This window comes from Vidua chalybeata, chromosome 6, assembly GCF_026979565.1.
Source record: "Vidua chalybeata isolate OUT-0048 chromosome 6, bVidCha1 merged haplotype, whole genome shotgun sequence".
Lineage (NCBI taxonomy): Eukaryota > Metazoa > Chordata > Aves > Passeriformes > Viduidae > Vidua > Vidua chalybeata.
Window position 1 is genome coordinate 21713391 of NC_071535.1, and position 19382 is coordinate 21732772.

General features: G+C 40.1%; 3 protein-coding genes across 4 annotated transcripts in view; 2 read left to right on the forward strand and 1 right to left on the reverse strand.

Moving 5' to 3' along the window:
* SNW1 (SNW domain containing 1) overlaps positions 1-11281 on the forward strand; it is a 26502-nt gene extending 15221 nt beyond the window's left edge. The window contains exons 5-15 of the mRNA XM_053946623.1: positions 2429-2524; positions 2606-2712; positions 3549-3653; positions 3753-3822; positions 4612-4677; positions 5949-6065; positions 6413-6554; positions 8253-8349; positions 9175-9292; positions 10277-10440; positions 10517-11281. Of these exons, the coding sequence (XP_053802598.1) occupies positions 2429-2524; positions 2606-2712; positions 3549-3653; positions 3753-3822; positions 4612-4677; positions 5949-6065; positions 6413-6554; positions 8253-8349; positions 9175-9292; positions 10277-10440; positions 10517-10721 (1287 nt within the window). The 3' untranslated portion in view covers positions 10722-11281. The remainder of the gene's footprint in view (positions 1-2428; positions 2525-2605; positions 2713-3548; positions 3654-3752; positions 3823-4611; positions 4678-5948; positions 6066-6412; positions 6555-8252; positions 8350-9174; positions 9293-10276; positions 10441-10516) is intronic.
* On the reverse strand, positions 11214-15356 carry SLIRP (SRA stem-loop interacting RNA binding protein). The gene is made up of 4 exons (XM_053946626.1): positions 15090-15356; positions 14876-14934; positions 13092-13199; positions 11214-11338 (listed from the first exon to the last, which is right to left on the reverse strand). The coding sequence occupies exons 1-4, from the start codon at positions 15181-15183 to the stop codon at positions 11279-11281; spliced, it is 321 nt and encodes a 106-aa protein (XP_053802601.1). The 5' UTR covers positions 15184-15356; the 3' UTR covers positions 11214-11278.
* The window catches only part of ALKBH1 (alkB homolog 1, histone H2A dioxygenase), a 14215-nt gene continuing 10082 nt past the window's right edge, over positions 15250-19382 (forward strand). The window contains exons 1-2 of one of the 2 annotated variants that reach the window (XM_053946624.1): positions 15250-15378; positions 18108-18216. In XM_053946624.1, coding sequence (XP_053802599.1) covers positions 15250-15378; positions 18108-18216 — 238 coding nt within the window. The remainder of the gene's footprint in view (positions 15379-18107; positions 18217-19382) is intronic. The other variant, XM_053946625.1, reaches the window with a different exon arrangement.

Genomic DNA, 19382 nt, shown 5'->3' on the forward strand with positions numbered 1-19382 from the left:
TTTCTAGCCTAGCTGTGTGGTTAGTTCTTGTGCTGCTGTAAATTATTTCAATACTTTCTCTACTTACATTACTAAAAGCCAGGCTAAAATAATGCATCAATAATAATGTATTTTGATGAGACTGGTGCTGTCCCTTTTTTAGGAAAATAAGAACATGTAATTGCATCCTGTGTTTTTATGAAGAGAGAAGAAAGAGTGAAATCAAGGAATGGAACTGTTAGGTCTCTTACTTGTTTCCAACAAGAATAACTTTATATGCTGGAGTTAGATTTCTTCTTCATGGCCCAGGGCTGTGGCTTATTTGTTAAAGGAGATAAAAAAACAATAATGAAGCTTATTTACAGGTTTTATTCCCAAGATTGTCAATTCAATCAAAACATTTACAAGAGACTAGTTGCATTGTTGAAGGAAATCCTGTCACAGGTATGGGACAGGTCAAGAGAACATGAATCCAACTCAAATAATCAAAAGTGTTACTTACTCGCAACTTATTTGCCTTTGTGGCAGAGCTTGGTTTGAGAGTTTGTTACCAGCTTGTTTTCTGGGGTGAGTACCAGGCTTACAACCAGGTCATCTAATGACTTCTTAAATTTTGTGTGTTTCATATGGAGAAACCATTCTTTGACAAAGAAGGCATTCATGCTGCATTGCTTGATAGTAAGTTCTTGATTTACTTATAGGATTGATGAGCACTGTACAGGGCTGGTTGAAATATACAGAACAAAAGATGTTGAGAATTTCTGTGTAGCAAATGAAGAAATTTCTATTAAGACACTTGCATCTATCAAGTGCTTTGTGAGACTTTGAATGTGACTGACATCTAAATCCTCTCAAGTGGTACAGTATCTTAGCCAGTTAGGTAATATTATGCTCTTTCTGATTGTAGTGGTGTGCAGATTTCTAATTGCTGCCTGTTAAGGCTGCCCCAGCCAGGGAATCGTGCAATTATAGCAAAAGTTGAGGTTTTGCTTTCTGCCTAGAAGGAGATTCTGCTTTTCAGTAGCAATCAGAGTGATTGCTCAGGCTCATGCTTCCTTTCAAATTTTGTAGATTGAAAAATGGTAGTGGATGGGTACAGTACAGTATCAAACAATCCCAGTCTCTTCTTTAACTTAGATGAATGAAATATCTCAACATTACTCATAAAACAAGATAAATGTCTAGAAAAACAACAAAAATAAATGTAAATTCTTTATCTGCCTCTTTTTATCATTTCAGAAAAGGACTACAATTAAAACAAGCAACTGTATCAAGTTTTTGATGGCAACAGAAATATTTGTATTTTCAGGGTAGTTTAATCTATATTATATATTTCTTCCATAATAAAGAAGAATTATTAATCCATTTCCATGCATTACTTCAGAGTTTAAATAGTTCATATAGATCATTTGCACCTCAGTGTAAAGTAGTTCTTAGATCACTCTTGGACCACCACAAGGAGTAGCTTTTTTTTTTTTTTTCTTTTGGCATGCTCTAAAGCTCTTTCAGCATACTTTGTTTTTCATATTCTTCTTCAGCAAGACACTTGGACTTGGACTTGTGAGTTAATTACCTTAGAGGTTCATTTCTCTTCAGATGTCCTTCATTCAGGATCGGAGAAGCTAGAATATTACTGATACTAATTCAAATGATTAAAATTTTACGTGTGAAGGCTGAGAAGCAGAAAATGGCTCAAATGTGGTTAATTAATGCTGAAACTAAAGGTTAATTTTGTAGTTGGACATGTACTGTATAATGAACTTGAAATAATAGTTCTTGACTTTTAACTCTTTGAACTAAAACTTCCTATTTTATTGGATACATGTGAAGCATTAATGTCATACAATACATTTTTCTGTAAAGCCATTCAATAGTGTTCTTTCCCTGTATTTAAAATTGGGACTTAGAGCTGCCAGGAGCTAGCTGCATGTTGTGTGAAAACTCAACTACCTATATAAGGGAAAGTATCAAGACCATATTTCTCAAGTTTTTTTGTTTTTTTTTTTTTTTTTTTTTTCAAGAAAACAGTAAACATAATGAAATTAAAAAATACAGATTGTGGAAAATACTTGTGTCAAATTCTTGAGTAATCCTTGAAAACAGAAGTAAAAATGTTCAGGGTTTTATCAGTTTGGGGTCTCTAAAAATTGAAAATAATAGGAATGGGAAGCAGAAAACTGCTGTCTAATGCCAGCTTTGAAAGCAACTTATACAATTATATTTAATCAGATTGCTTTGTTTCTTTGATTACTCCATCTGTAAAATGGGGTCCAGAGTATATATTATATAAACAGGTCTTCTAATTGAACAATATGTAATTGTAATGCATTTATAGTTGTATATTAATTTTAATTAGTACCCAAAGTATAGTCTAAGCCTGAAACATTTCCTTTGATATATGTACATTTATTCCTGTTCACCAGCACTAGTAGAATCTAATGTCTTCCAGGTAATTTACAGCAAGTACACAGATCTTGTGCCAAAAGAGGTCATGAATGTGGATGATCCTGAACTGCAAAGACCAGATGAGGAGGCAATTAGAGAGGTATTGTATGTGCCTAGTTAACAGTGGTATGCTTTATGTCTTGCAATGGGATGAGATGTACACTGTGGTTTTTTTCTTCAGATAACAGAGAAGACAAGAGCAGCCTTGGAGAAATCAGTCTCCCAAAAAGTTGCAGCAGCCATGCCAGTTCGAGCTGCTGACAAACTAGCTCCTGCACAGTACATTCGGTATGTAGCGCTGGTGTTTGTGTAAAATGGTGTAATCAACGAAATGGATTAAAATTGGCATATTTGTTGAATTTCTGAGAACAGAAATTCCTCTTGAATTTTATTCTTCTCTAAGGAATATGAAACTTCTATATCTTCTATATTTTGAATTAACCCACTAATGATCACCTAGTTTGAAGTGTGTAGAAATAGGTCTTTAACATGTCATGAGTTATGGAACTTTGGAGGGGTTATTATTTTAGCAAAAAACCACAGATTTGCCAGGGGTCACTATTAATGATGCTGCCCTGAAATCAAGCTACTTACTGCAAGTTTCAAGCCACAAGACATGTAACAAAGTTCTTCCTTCACAGAAAATGAGTAGTTTGAAACAATTGGAATTATGAGGAGGCTGATACTTGCTTATGATGATTTTTGGTTTCAAACGTGGGAAAATTTCATGGTAGGGTTAGACTTTGCTTGAAGTTAATTCTGAAAAAAGGTATGTGAAGAGGTTCTTAATGAACAGTAAGAAGACACCAGGGCTTCACAGACATAGGTTGGGAGTATTGTAAAAAGCTATGTGTACTGTACTTGTTTTTCTTGTATTTCAGAATCTAAATTGAAACAGGAGAATATAGACCTGAAGAGAAGGTACATTCTCTCTGGTGTAACTGAGTCTGCACTCAGTGCAGTATCATCTGTGCAGTTACCTGCCGTTGACATTCATAGTGGGGTAGTCTTAAACTGTTGTGGATAAAACAAAACCACAACTAGAGCAGTGAACTGAGTGAAAATGGAGGTGGGAAAGGAATATCTATCTGTGTGCAGAGAGCTGAGCACTCTGTTTTGTTCAGGTACACACCATCTCAGCAAGGAGTAGCATTCAACTCTGGAGCAAAACAGAGAGTTATTCGGATGGTGGAAATGCAGAAGGACCCTATGGAGCCTCCAAGATTCAAGTAAGTATTTACAGCTTATTCATGGCAAATAGAAAATTCTGAAGAGTATTTCTGTGCAACATGCTGATTGTAATTGTAAATGTTTTCTTAATTGCTCAGAATTAACAAGAAGATTCCACGAGGACCGCCATCTCCTCCAGCACCTGTAATGCACTCTCCAAGTAGAAAGGTATGAAATGCCATAGCTGTTCTCAGTTTTCAATGCTTAGGTGGGTCCACAAACTCTTTTTCAATCTAGTTAATTTCTGTGTACCTTCTCGTTACTGATCTTTGGATGTGAAGAGATAAACTTGGTGCCCAGTGCAGTCTTTGTTTGTTTTTTTTTTCTTTTTTTTTTCATTTGGGCAGTTCTGAAAGTAGCTGACTTTTCATTTATCTTGTCAAAGGTTGAGTAGATGACTCGTATATTTTCTTCAGGGATGCATTGCTGAATTTGTTCATGGCATGAATGAATTGACCAAGGCTTTAGCCTGAGTACTCTTATGTCGTTTTTAGACAAAACTATTAGGCTAATCCTTTATAACACTGACTTGTGTCATTAAGGATTAGCTCCTTCTGAGAGATGAGTGTAGTGGTGGTTCATCAGTTTGGTACAGCTTGAATTGCTGCTAAATGTGCAGATGTTTACAAGCGGGCTGTGAGTTAAGGCCTCTGTGATGAAAGCTTAAGAGGATGCTGAAGAGCTGGCAGGACTTTATTCAGTGCTGGCAAAGATACAGTGCAAAAATAAATCCCATGGCAGAGGGTTTGGAACCAGCTGATCACTAAGGTCCATTCCAATCAAACCATTTCTTGATTCTGTTATCTTACTGCTGCTAAGAAGAGCTGGGGATCTGTTGTGGACTCCTGAACTTTCTGCTCTAACTTATTTCAAGTTTCATAGCTGCCTTTGAGAAAGAAAACAGTATTTCCTTTGACTATAAATTTGAAGATGACTTTGCTTATTCTCTTAAATCAGATGACTGTGAAAGAGCAGCAAGAGTGGAAAATTCCTCCATGCATTTCAAACTGGAAAAATGCAAAGGTAATTGAGTTGTCATAAATTTAATTTTCTAATGTTGCACCCTGATGGGAAACTTAAGTAACTGATTTAAGCTTGAATAATACTGATGTTAAACACCTAGGGTTAGGTAAACTGGCTGCTTCCTGCATGGAGAACACATGATGATACAGTTCATTTTTCTTCAGTTTGGTATACAAAGGTTGTCCAGTTGAGAAGTATAGAACTGAGGGTGAATATGTTACTTCATGGCAGAGATTATAAATTTTGAGAGGAAAAATTTATATTAGTTAAAATCCCCATAATTATGCAGTCCAGAGACAAAATCTTTCAAGGTCACAAGGTGAAGCCATCTAAACTGAAAAAGAGCAGACTATCAGAGACCAAAGCATGTTTCTTTTTAATACTGCAGTCCGTATTTCTGGAAAGTTTTCCTTGTTGCATTCTTTCATTAATTAACTTTTATCACTGGTCAGCTAGCTGTTTTTGTTCCTTGTTTGAGTAGGTATGTCCTGTCCCTTTGATTTTTATCAGTTATTAAGTTTATATTCCTAGAGAGGGGAGGATTTATTTGCTGCAGTAACTGGTCTGATCATTCTGAAATGTACTAAACTGTTGTCCTGAGACAGCTTCTTCAAATGGAGGAAGGAAAAGCTGTATGCTTGGATGTCACTTTTTTTTCCCTACCCCAACACAGCTGTCTAACTGGGACTGACTGATTAGGAGATCAAATTTTAGGTTACAGATGCTAAAACTAAAGCAAAAATTTTGTAGAGCTCACTAAAAAAATCTTTAAATGTAATCTATAAATAATTTTGAGTTTCAGCTTTGGAAAACAAAATTGGTATTTAGCATGTCTTAGTTTTGCTGGCTGCCTTGTCCCTTACTTTTTCATTTTGAATCAGCTAATCTCTTAACAGGTATGGAAACAGTTTAGGTAAAACAATTTTTAAGCAAAAAATCGTAAAACAGCTTAGAGACTGGAGAAACTATTATCTGTAGTTCTTAACATAAAGCAAAAAGTGGACCTTATCATTCGAGAACTGTCTTTCGTCCTAAGATGAACCTTGAAGGGAAGCTGTGATTTGGATTTGGTGGGCGGGTGGAATTGGAGCGAAACTTTATATTACCTGGCAAGAATTTGAAGTACATATAAAAAGGAGATCCATCGAGGCATAATAATGATGGGCTGTGAATTTTGTATGTGTTTTGGTTTTTTTGCACAACAAATACAATAATGCTTGTTATAGCAAATACTGTTTCTGTCATTAACTGCCTCTCTGTTTCCACTGTAGGGTTACACCATTCCATTAGATAAACGTCTGGCTGCAGATGGCAGAGGATTGCAGACTGTTCATATTAATGAAAACTTTGCCAAACTTGCTGAGGCGCTTTATATTGCTGACAGAAAGGTCAGGTAGTTCTTCACACTGTTTTGTTCCATATAGTTTTGCCATCTTTGTATGTTAATTTCCTTCAGAAAATCAGCTGTGAATAGGCTATAGCTTTTTGATTTGTCCTGCTTCTTTGCTAATGTAAGATTTAAGGCCTTTTCCCCACTCTCTGAATCATGGGCTCAGCATGGGTTAAGTTAATGGAAGTCATGGGTCTTGTCTCTTAGCCTGCTGTGGCTGATGGGCTTTAAGCTTCCTAATTTTGGCTTCATTTCTGTTCTGTTTGCTGGCTAGCTCCATGACAGATCTGTGTGTATCCCAGGTGCTACGCTTTCTGTATTTTTAACCGTGTCGTTTTTGTGCAGGCTCGTGAGGCAGTAGAGATGCGTGCCCAGGTGGAGAGAAAGATGGCTCAGAAAGAAAAAGAGAAGCATGAGGAAAAGCTCCGAGAAATGGCTCAGAAAGCCAGGGAGAGAAGAGCAGGGATCAAAACCCATGTTGAAAAAGGTACATTTCTTTGTTATTAAGATGCTATGGCTTTTTTTAATACTCTGAAGTTGGAGCAGTAATCTGAGAACTTAAAATATCTAAATACCAGCTGAAATTTCTAAGTATGACATCAGTTTGTGCCTTTATTGGTGAATTCACTGGCTGGTTGGATGGGATGCAGGTTTGAACCTCACATCAGTATGTTGGTGTGTACAGACCAACAGAGTGTGTAAGACACTGAGAATTTTGAAGTTAATAATGCATCTGTGCAAGTGATGGCTTTCATGGACAGTTCTAAATGAATTTTTTAAGCTTATTGCAGGTGAAGGGCAGATTTGTCTAGAAGAATTAAACCATCTTTAAGTTATCAAAGGTGATAAATGCAATATTCTGGCTTTTGCACTGTTGTAACTGATCTTGCAGAGCTGCAATTTTGTTGGCCAGTAGGCCCCAAAAAACCCTGCTGCCAACCTAACTAAATTGTCTCCATTGTGATAAGACTTCAGTTCTGATTGAAATTACACTTCAAAGATCAAGATGATAAACTTAGAGAGCAGTTACGATCTCTTCAGAAGATGGAGGGATATGGTCATATAATGCCAAATCCTCCAGCTGGGATGTACTAACCTCTTACCAACAGGCTGGGGGCTGTCCAGCTGGAGAGCCACTCTGTTGGAAAGGACCCATGAGTTGTAGTGGACAATATGCTGAATATAAGCCAGCACTGTGCTGTGGCAATAGTAATGCTAAGGGCATACAAAGCTGCATCTTCAGGAGTGTAACCAGTAAGTCAAGGGAAGCAATAATTTCCTTTTATTGGTGACCTGTTAGACTTCATCTGGAGTACTTTGTGCAGTTATGGGCCTCCAGGTACAAGAAAGACATTGATAAATGGGAGTCGGTTCAGTGAAAGGGCATCAGAATGGTCATGGGGCTCGAGTAACGGCCTGTTCAGGAGATGCTGAGAGAATGAGGCTTGTTCTGCTAGGAGATGATGTGCCATTGGGGCCAAATAATGGGAAGGTTACCCAGAAGATCATATCACAGTGACTCCTAAATGATTACCGGAGCACTTCACCAAGTTACACGGTGGAAGAATGAGACAGTGGTCAAGAGTTGAAGCAGGAAGTTTCAACTGTGTGTCAAGAGAAAAATTTACACCATGAGGACAAACAGCAGTGGAACAGGTTGGCTAGGAAATCTGTTAGTCTCTATCCTTGCAGGTTTTCCTCACCTGAGTAGGAAAAAGCCCTGACCAACCTGGTTTGAATTCAGCATTGATAGCAGGTTTTGAATTAGACTCCCTTCCAACGTGCATGATTTTCTGATACTGCATCACATAATGTTCTTCAAAACACTTAAATCTCTGCATATTTCAATGATACTTTTAGGCTTAGAATTATGATATAATGATCTGTAAATGTTTTAGGATATTAATTCCTAGACAGACAATTATTCTAAGCTCTTGAAAGATGGAAAAACATAGTTGTTAGGATGTTTGCTTTGGCTTACCAAGAACAGTCACTTGCTCAGGGCATAAGAAAGCCATGGTTGTTCATGTGTTCAGTTTATTTAAAGTGTAACATTTTAAATAGTGCTAAGGGTCGCTACTCTTCTGTAGAATAATACTGAATTGAATTACTATGCCAATGTCGATGGCATAATTAATTCAAACTTCAAATATTTGTCAATAATGAGCAATCTTTACTTGTTCAGAGGATGGAGAAGCTAGGGAAAGAGACGAAATCAGACATGACAGGCGCAAAGAGAGACAGCATGACAGAAATCTTTCCCGGGCAGCTCCTGATAAAAGGTGGGTCACAAAAAAAGCTGGTTTATTCCTATACTGGCACTGGCTTCCCCACTAGGGAACCTACTACTGGGCTTTCCTTTCTTTGATATAAGTGCCTGAGTTATATTTTGTGGAGATAGTCACTGGTATGAAACACAGTTTGTTCATTGTATGAAAAGGCACTATTGTGTTAAAATACTGTAGTACTTTCTTCAAAATGTAGTATTTTCCACATGAATGGGAAAGAGGAGTGTACTGTGTTGGTTTGGGGTGGTTTTTTCTTTAGTGGGACCTCAGGTTTAATGTTTTATGTTCAGGTTTAACATGTTGACAGCAAAGATTGAAACCTGAATCTTCTACTTTTGGTCAGACCAGAGTTGTCAATAGTGGCTTTGTTTCTTGAAGCTATTCATTTTAAGTAAGCTTAGATTTATGAAGGTAGGCTGAAGTATCTTATTAGCTGAAGCCACTGAGATTTCTGAGTGCAAATGGTTTCTGGATGCTTAAAATCTCTAGTATGTTGAAATTGGATTGCTTGGCCTTTCCAGAATATAACTAAACTAATTCTTGCAAAAAATAAATATGACAGTTTAGACTAAGTCGGCTTGATGTGAATTGTAGATAGTGGAAAGCAAATTTAAATGTCATGCCCAGCTGAACATAACTTTTCCAAATGTTTCCTTTGCCAGGAGACAAATTTTAAGTGTTACCTAGTAAGGAAGAACAACAGTCAAAATCTGGCTCCTGAGGCAAATCGTTAGCAAGGAATACAGGATCAGGTTGCAATTGAGCATGTCAACAAGTATGGTTTATTGACCTCATAAAACTTTCAAATTTTTAATTCAGGTCAAAGCTGCAAAGAAATGAGAACAGAGATATCAGTGAAGTTATTGCCCTGGGGGTACCAAACCCCAGGCCATCCAATGAAATCCAGTATGACCAGAGGCTATTCAACCAGAGCAAGGTAAAATAACTTTTCACAGCTGTGTAGCTTTCTGTGAGAACATACTCATCCTTCCTTTGTGGGTACAGACAGAATACTAAAGAGAGGCTGTTCTCATGGTTGGTGTGGATACATTCAGAAAAAAATTCTTTACATAAGTGTTTAGGAAACTATTGATTTCCTTTATCCAGAGCCTATGCAAAAAAAAATTAAATGTATAGCCAGATTAAAGTTTTTTGTTGTGATTTTTCTCTCTGGGGAGTGGGGAGAAAAACTATTTTGCCTTCAAGCTGCAGTGACCTCATTTTCTTCTCTTGAACAAATGTACTGACTGAATAGGAAATCTGCTTTCAGAGAGAAGCAAGTAAATACTTTCTATTCCCATTACTGCTTGTGTTAATACTTCTGAAGATACAAAGAGTTAACAGCAACATTTATTTTCCCTGAATTTGATACTGTTCAGAGATGACAAAATAGATTGGGCTTCAGCAAATCCCTCAATAGGCCTGCAGTCTGTCAATCACTCTTCTTCATGTCTCCAATGAAAGACTTGCAGGCAAGGAGGGAAAAGCTGATGAACCAAAAATGAACAAGCAGATACTTATACTTTCAGAGTTTATATAAGCCTCTGTGTGATTTGGATCAGTCAGCTTAAATCATGTTTTCCAGAAATTCTGAACACGCATTTCTGTATGGCTGTACTTAGCTATTACAGACAGCTGTACTTGCAGGGCAGACTGAAATGATCCATTATCCTGAAATGTGGATGGCCTCTAATCCTTCCTGTTGCTATCTGGAAAAGTAGGACGGCGGCTTGTAATGTGAAATTCTCTGGACTTAATCCCAGACCCAAACCCACTCATATCCTCATTAAGTGCTTGGACTCATTTGAAATCAATAGTAAATCACACCATGTCATATTTGTGTAACTGTGTAACATCATCAGTGTATTTTGTTGATAAAATAAGTTAGCTGACATTTATGCTGTCCTGCTGTTCTTCACAGGGTATGGACAGTGGCTTTGCTGGAGGAGAGGATGAAATTTATAATGTTTATGACCAGCCTTGGAGAAGTGGCAAGGATATGGCCCAAAACATCTACAGGCCAAGTAAAAATCTGGATAAGGACATGTATGGTGATGATCTAGAGGCTCGAATAAAGACCAACAGGTAAGGAAATAAATTTAAGAAATATTCTTAATTAATACTTTGAAGATAGTCAACTGAGCATCATCTTCTCCTGCAGGTTTGTTCCTGACAAAGAGTTTTCTAACTCGGATCGTAACACCAGAGGCAGGGGCAGAGATGGACCAGTTCAATTTGAGGAGGATCCATTTGGTTTGGACAAGTTTCTGGAAGAAGCCAAGCAACATGGTGGTTCTAAACGGCCATCAGACAGCAGCCGCCCTAAGGAACATGAGCATGAGAGCAAGAAGAGGAGGAAGGACTGAATGCCTCTGGTCCTTGAGAGGTAGGGAAACGGACTGCAAGCTTGGACTTCATGCAAAAGGATTTTTTATATTGGGTGTACAGGAGGATGGCGTTGTATCACAGCAGTTCACAACTCTGGCCGTGTGCATATATACACACACTAACTCTTCTATACAGGACAGCTACCCAAGGAGAGAGAAGACATGGAGACCACTTTGAAACATTTCATAAGGGAATTAATTATTCTTTAGCAAGTTCTCTGACTTTGCTGATTCCCCATTGCCCAGCATCTCAGGGTAAGAATGTAGCCCCCTTCCTACAGCTTTAGTTTTTGTAGGTAGCTGAAGCTTTGACTTGATCTGTTAAGAGCTTTCCTGCTGTATATAATGATCGTCTTATGCTGTAACAGATGCTGGGGTGTTAATAATTCAGTGTTTTAGTGTGGCTATACAGTTTATTTGAACAAGGGAGGGGAAACAGCTGGATTCTGTTATAAAACAAGTACTCATTCATAGTTTCTCAGTAATCTTTATTTTAGTTCCTTTACATTTAGTGAAATAAAGCCTTCTTCCACCACTCACTCACTTTGATTCTTTCTTTGACTGCGTCTTCTACGGATCTGGTGTTGGAGAGCAAGCTGAAAACAATGGAAATTACTGAAATTAGCTAGGCAAGAAAGTTTGTTATTTTTCATTTCTGATCACCGAGAACATTGATACATAAAGCAGAAGATGCATTTATAACTGATTCAGTTCATAAGCCCCAAGCCAGGGTTTTCTTGACAGGAAAGCTGAATATATATCCACAGCAATTGGTAGTTGTACCAGCAAAATGTATCTTAAAAGCTTGTGTTTTCAACCAGAATTAATAAAAAGTAACTGTCTAAACCTAGCCTAGAAAAAAGTGAGAAAAGTGCTCATGTATTCTAGAGAAGCCTGCATTTTTTAAGAAATGAAAATAACTACTGCTTGCCTTCTGCTTTTTATTTCACTATAAAGAAGCCTCTTAGCTTGTACCTCTTGTGGGAGTATAGTCTTTGAAGCCTAGGTAGTTAAGTGCATGTGGCTATCCTTACAGCTTCAAGAACAAAAAGCAGCAAAAATTTCCAGGAAATTGACACTAAATGCTATGCTATTTCTAGTACCTAATTTAGTATTTGCATACAGATAACATCCTAGTTCAGCACAATTTATGAAGGACCAACCTACTGCCAATCTAATCACATTTTAAGGAGTCTTAATTTCTGCTCCCATTTCTGTACCACAGTTGGAACTCACAGGTTGGTTCTTCTTGGGAATAGGTACTGAAGTAACCACAACCAATGATGACTTAGGCAGTAATATGAACCATGGCAAGCGAAATACTTTACCACAATCAAAATACTACATCATTGAAGTCTCTCATCAATTCCTTTTACTACCTCCTAGCATTTAAAGTCTCAAAATAAGAAATCAGTTATCAAAAGGATATTGAAGAATTCTAATAAATTAATCAAAGGCTTGAACTGATTGTGTCTGATATACCAGCCTGCCTGTTACTCATGGTTTCACTCTCTACTACACTGAGTAGTTTTATCAGCTGAAGCACATGTAAATCTGTAAGAAAACCCCCTATTTAGGGAACATACCAGATGTGTGTTTCCAATTATTTTGATAGGAGAGCTGTTAATAAAATGGCTTTTGGCAGCCATTGACTCACTGTTCTTTATTCCTTATCTGTCAACACCAGTGCACACTAAATGTTGGGAAAGCAGTGAGATGGCTTTGCTGTGTTGCTACGCTGAGGTGAAGCTGGAGGATACAGTTGTCTGGCTCTAGCTGAGCAGTCAAGGACAGACTTCTGTATGTGTACTAGACCATTACACTGTCTCGATACCATACATTAATGCACTGAGATTGCCAAAGTGTTGTATTTTTCCTTTACTAACATTTAAAATCAAGACCCTGCTCTAAAGCGATTTTAGAGTTGTCTTGAACACATGAAAGCAAGCAGCTGATTTCTCCTATATGAAATGACAGCTGGAGAAAACAGAAATTTTACTGAAGTTTGAAGCTTAGCATCATTTTCTTTGTCATGTTCCCCCTGCCACTCAACATCCAGATCAGATGTTGGAACCCACCTGCAGAAACCTGCATTACAAACTGCAAACTAGTTGCACAGCAAATCCCAACCAGTTTTACTGCATTCACATTACTTCAGCATAGCAGGAGTTTTTGATCTCAAGTGTGATCTCTCTGGTATCTCTATGATCTTGACCCCTAACAACTCAGGTTGAGAGGAGGGAATAAACAGAAGTGGTAATGATTTAAAAAACATTAAAAGCATGCTGAGTGACAAATGTCTTAACCACACTTTGAAAGAATATGATAATAAAGGAATTAGCACATTACCTTGGAACCTTCAAGAATGTGGGAGTCTTTCTGTAACACATTCTGAACTTCTTCTGGAGTTGAGAATTTAATCCAGCAATAACGTCTGTGAAAACCTGTATCTCTGTCCTAATTACCAGTTAAAAAAACAAAATGCAATTACTATAGGAAATATTCACATAGGCTGTTAAAAACTTTCTACAGATACTGAATTTAAAGATTCAGAAATTATCAGAGGAATTGGCACACTTGCTGTTTCAGAAGCCTTTTTCACACTAAGACATTTGCTGTCAGTGACAGCATGGGGGGTCTAGCAAAGGCTGTTCTACATCCCTTTCAATTTGAATCTAGCAATAATAACAAAAAATCACAATCTTAAGATATAGTTGAAGCCTGGCATACTGTGTAGACAGTAGTTTCAAACTGTAGTATTTATCTACTAATAAGCCAGTCACAACAGAACTGACATTTTAATGGCCACAGTACTTGAACAACATTCAGCAAGATAAAGCAGCTGCTTAAGAGACTACGAAAGCAGAGTGCCATTCAGAATGACAAGCACTAACTGCACTGAAAAGAAAAACATTATTTTTAGAAATAATTTGCCAGTCAGAAAAGACAGTTGTCAATAAACAGGTGATAATGAGGAAAAGCCAGGTGTATCCAAGTGCCTTCTGTCCCTACTCTGATCCCACTCAGAGCTCACAACAGCTAAGCCATTCTCAACATCAGGCATAACTGGCAACACTTCCAAACCACCTACAAGGTACTGCCTGGTTTCACTATCACAGTGATGTCTAAATTAGGCTGTCCTACACTGGTGATTTTTGTACCTCTGGGTTTTAAGCATTAATGAAACTCCTCAAGTAATCATTGAATCTAAATGTACACACATGCATCACTTAAATCAGCAATGGAGGTGGGTTTGTGCTAAGCTACCAGACTTTGCAACAAAACAATGCAGTCTGACCTGAGCTTGAGGAAAAACGTGACAGGCAGGCACCCAAGCTTAAAGTGTTCAAAACAACCAGCCTGTTTCAAACTTTCTCCACTGCCAAACTAATCCTCAACAAAGAGTGAACCCATCACCTAACTAACTGAAGTTCACTACACACTGAGCTTAATTTAACAGGATTACTTCAAGTGGAGAAACAAGCAGACGGAACCTTTACACTTTAAGCACTGGCCTGCAAAGGAACATTTTTTTTTGACTGTTCATCTCTAAAAAAGTGCACTAGATACTACAGTCCCCGATCTATACACTCAGAAGATGAACAGCCTAAATGACAGGCACTGGCAGCACCCTGCAGAGGTGATGGGTTTTGTGTTAGCCCTGCACTCTGGATGGGGTCTGAATCCACGGCAGGAAAAGACGGTAGGTTCATACCCAAGTCTTTAGTTTTTAGCCAGTGAAACCACGCACACAGAAATTTTATTCTCTATTAGAAGAATGACAGCACGATGATAGAGAAGCTCAAAGCACTTAGATTAATTACTCAGAAATGGCAGCATCAACGGGATGTGAAGGATGTACTTTATAAAGTTCTTTGTAAGCCAATGGAAACCACTAAGCTTCAGTAAGGCCGAGCACTGGCAGACAAGTGGTGGCGCTCCTGGAAGAAGGAGCTAAGTGCAGAGAATGCTGAAAACCTCACTAGAATTCAAGATGAGGCGTCCAGACTGCAGCTACAAGGAAGCGGGGAAGCTGCTTCGGGGCAAAGCCTCAGCTGCAGAAGCAGCCGGCGGCTCTTCCCCGCCTCGCTAGAAGACACAAAGTGTGGCCCGGCGGACGCGCGGGTACTCACGAAAGGCAGCTGGCACCTCTGCACCGTCCCGAACTGGGAGAAGTACTCCTTCAGCTCCTCTGTGGGAAAACGCAGCAGGTTACCCGGGCCCGGTGCCTCCGCGCAGCCGCGCCGCCCTGGCCCGACCCCGGCCTGGGCCGGTACACGCGGCGAGGCCGCCCAACCCCGCCAGCTCCAGCAGCGGCGAGGGATGGAAGGGGGGACGAAGACTCACTGCTCGATACCGTCCAGGGAATCTCAGCCACGAAGATGTCGAAGAGCCACCGGGAGCGGCGCCCCGCTGCCCGCACCGCACTGGGCGCCGCCATGTCGGGACTGCGGGGAGAGGGAGGGACGGAGAGAGGGAGGGACGGCCCCGCCCCGGCCGGCCCGAAATGGCGGCGGCGGCGGCCCTGACCCGTGAGGGTGGGGAGGATGCGTTCCGACGTCTCTTTCGCTTCTATCGGCAGCGCGACGCGTCCGACCTGCGGGGCGTGGTGGACTTCTCTGCGCCGGGGGGCCAGGTAATGCTGGGCTGCTTCTGCCCGTGCCCCGCGGCGAGCTGCTCGGAGCGCGTTCCGCCCTCGGCGCGGTGTTTCAGTGCGGGGCTGTAGCGGTGTCGCTTCAGCCTGGTCTCTCCACCTGCTGTTTCCTTCCGTGCCCGACGCTGAATCCCTAGTGCCGCTTCGTTTCTGTCTAGAGGACGCTGCACTCGAAGTCTCAGCCTCTTACAGGTCCTTATGCTGGTTTAAAAGTGAGAGCGTGACCCGAGCGGGGCAGCTGGGAAGGGCCCGGGGCCCCTCTGTCCGCGGGCCCCAAAGCCAGGTTCGCCCGCGCTGTCCCTGAGCCATGGGACGCTGCCCGAGGGCACAGGGTGCCGTGCAGCCGCCCCCGGCCAGCGCGATGCCTAGTCACAGATTAGCTACTTTTGCTTATATTTACTTTCATAATATTTAATTAGCTCCATACACTGCAGCGGGGTATTTTCAAAGCCTCTAATAGAACCACGTGATACTTAAGCAGCAGGACGTATGGACATAAAAACCGCGAGTTTCACTCTCGGAACGGACACTGTTTCCTGGGCCTGCTAGCCCCTGTTTTAGCCCTGAAATACCTGGCTGAGCTGGAATCAGCTTCCCCTTCCTGTACTGCCTTCCCCCCAGTCAAATTTCTTCTTCTTTCTCGCGCCTGTATAACAAATGCTTGGCTTAGTCATCAGGATGAGTTCAGCTGTTACAGTGGCTTGGGGAATACAGTCATCAGCACAGCTGAAAATAGTAGCCATCCTAGTAGTTTACCATGTCTTCAGTGATGAAGAAACGATCCTTAAAACTTGTCTTCTGTTTTGTCACCTTACAAAAGAATGACACAAATCTGCTGAAGTGTTGTTATCCAGGGATTTTCTACTTATGAGCTTATGTCAAAAAAAGGAGTGAGGAATATAGTTAAAATGAAGCTTTGCCTAATTTTTCACTGTTTCAATGCTTAGTTTTTTCTTTTTAGTGTTCTGTTAAGCTATTTATTTTTCTATCTTTTTGGACTATAATTTTGCTGTTGCTAATGAAACACAAAACCTGACCCAGATGAAATTGTAAGAGGCATTAGAATTAACCAAGGAAGTTGTTAACATCTCAGCCTTTCTTGAGCTTGCAGGAATCCTGTACTTGGTAAAGGATTACAGCATTATGGCTTTTCTGGGAAATTCAAAGTATTTAAAAACATCACAAGGATCTGTCTTCTCTCAATATGACTCTTTTTTGTGCCTGTTACCTTCTAAGATCAGGTGATAGCTTACTACTGAAAACATCTTTTATTCGTCTTTCCACCAGGTTAAAAACATCTGGCATTTCTCTTTAAGACCTACAGGCCATGCAGATTGGCCTAGATAATATTGCTTCTTTTTTCTCAGAAAACTGCTTCATGCAGTTGAGCTCTTTAGTGAAGTGTGGCATACCCCATCTGCCCTGTTACCAGGCTTATTTAACTGATTCAGCACATGTAATTCTTCAGCTCAGAAACACCTCCTGTAGTAGCTGGTGTGGAAGCACTTTGAGCAGGCAGTGAGGTGGCAGAGTTTTGGGGAGAGGATGAGACTTCTTGGGGACACTCTGTGGACAGGACTGTGAAGTAAGCTCAAGGCTGACACTCACAAAGCTGCTTTTGACAAAGAGCTGAAGATTTGGTAAAACTGACTATATTGTCAAAAGATGCTGTCCAGCAAGACTTCAGGGTTTCTTAGAAATTCTGTGTATGTAATTTAGTCCTGTTGCTCAGAAAATGTTAACCACAGCTGTCAACTGCAAAGAGATCGATTTACACATGCACCACTACAGAGGCTGTGTGCAAAGGCCTTAACTTGATATACATTTTAAGACTCTTGCAGTCTCTGCCTGCTTATTCCTACTGTGCCTGGCCGTCTCTTTCCTTAAATGAGCCTGTACTTTTCCACTGCTGCATGGAGAGCTGGACTGGGGAACTAAGCCAGAACAAAACCAACTTGCTTCTGCCTTGCCCTCCTCAAGACAGTTCCCTGTCCTAAGGGAAGAAGGGAGTGGGAATACAGTAGAATGAGTAATGAGTTTGGTACGTTTTTTCCAGCAAATGTTATCTTAAATACATGTGTTATTGTAACTTAAGGAAGTATGTCAAGTAAATACATCTTGCCAAGCTTTGAGCTGTAGATCCTGCTGTTTGGAACAGAATTGGCAGGATGGCATTCAGAATTGACAGGGTTTCTGTAGTCATTCATATCCAACTGCTTTGGTTGCTTCAAAGCTATACTGCTTATCCTTCTGTAAATTAGAGATGAGAGTAGTCATCTACCCTATAGGATCATGGGCAGCCTGTATTTGAAATGTTCTTTGAAAATATAAAGTGTTATGAGTATATTGCTCTCTAATGGAGGTTGATTATTACCAGAATGTTTTATAATGATGAGGCTGTACTGTGGAAATGGACAAATCATGATGAATTTTTTCTCATTGGTATATATTGTTTGGGGTTTTTTATGAGTGGGGGACATCTCATCCCTAGATAAAACCTGTAAGTGCCTTTTGATTGTTATGTTCAATGTGTACTGGCTCTGTTTGCCCTGTCCTGGTCACAGCTGTTTAGACAGTAGTTTTGTGGTACATTTGGCATTTTCACAAGAGTTACCTTCAAGCATCGTAGCACTCTTCCTTTTCGATGCTATTTTTGGATGAGTTTTGTGTTTCTCACTCTTTTTTTAACCAGATCTGTTCTATTTTTCCAGGTGTTCAGATCACAGCTCAGTATTTCTTCAGTCAGCGATCAAGATGCCTACAGAGCAGGATTACAGCCAGTTAGCCAGTGGAAGGCCTATGGCCTCAGTGGGTATCCAGGTAGGTACCTCTGATTTCAAGAAAAATTAAACACAACCTCGTTGCTTTGAATTCATGCAGTTTCAGTCTTTTCTTTTTCTTGTCTTGCGTGAAAAAGCTATTTTGGTTTGCCTAAGTGTAATTTAATGTTGTCGTAAGTGCAGGAGGACGAACAAATCAGATAAAAGGTGGGATACAGCAATATTTATGAAGGTGAGAAGAGCCAGTTGTTTCACAGTCAGATCAGCCAGACCATAGCTTGTGAGAATGGACTTCTGTTGCCTTTGGCAGAGACTTTATTTCTGTAGAATCTGTTTTTCCTCAATATACATCATGGTTATTGGGTACATGGCTGAAATACAGTAGATTCACAGTTGAAGTGTGGCATCTACTTGTCAGTGTAGGACTACAGTAAGTGAACAAGAACCTTTTGGCCTATTCAATATGCATAGTAATTTCATTAGGCAGGTTATTTCAGAAGTGGAAATGTGTTTTAGGTTTGCAGTTTACCTGGTATAGTCACAGAGAGATATTAGGTTGGAAGGCAACTCCAGAGGTCTAGGCCAACACCCTGCTTAAAGCAGGATGAAGTTGCAAGTTAGATCAGGATGCTGAGAGCTTTGTATGGGTAAATTCTGGAAATCTCCAAGGAGAGAGATTACACACCCTCTCTGGGCATCTGTACCAATGTTTGGCCTTGTTTTTTTCCTAAACCTCATCTCTAATAAAAATTTGTCTTGCTGTTACTTGTGACTGTTGTCTCTCACAATCTTGCTGTGCACATCTAAGAAGAATTGAGCTCCCCTCCTCTCTCATGCTTGTGGATAGTGCTCACCAATACCAGGATGTGTCACTAGCCCTCACTGCTGCTCACAGTTTGTCCTCAAGGCAGCCTGGCCTTGGTTTGGAGCTGCTCTTGACCCTTGGGCCATACTGTTGCATGGTGTTATTCTGCCCCAGATGCAGAATTACTGATGTTGAACTTCTGAGGGTCTCTTTAGCCCATTCTTAATTTGTCAAAGTCCTTTTCAGAGGAAGCACTACCCTCCAGTAGATCCACTGCTGCCCCAATTTACTGTAATCTGTAAGTGAAATGAGGATGATCATCCCATCATCCACATTGTTGATGTAGATGTAGTTATCTTTGCCCCAGGATCAAAGAATGCAGCTCATAACATCTGCTGGTT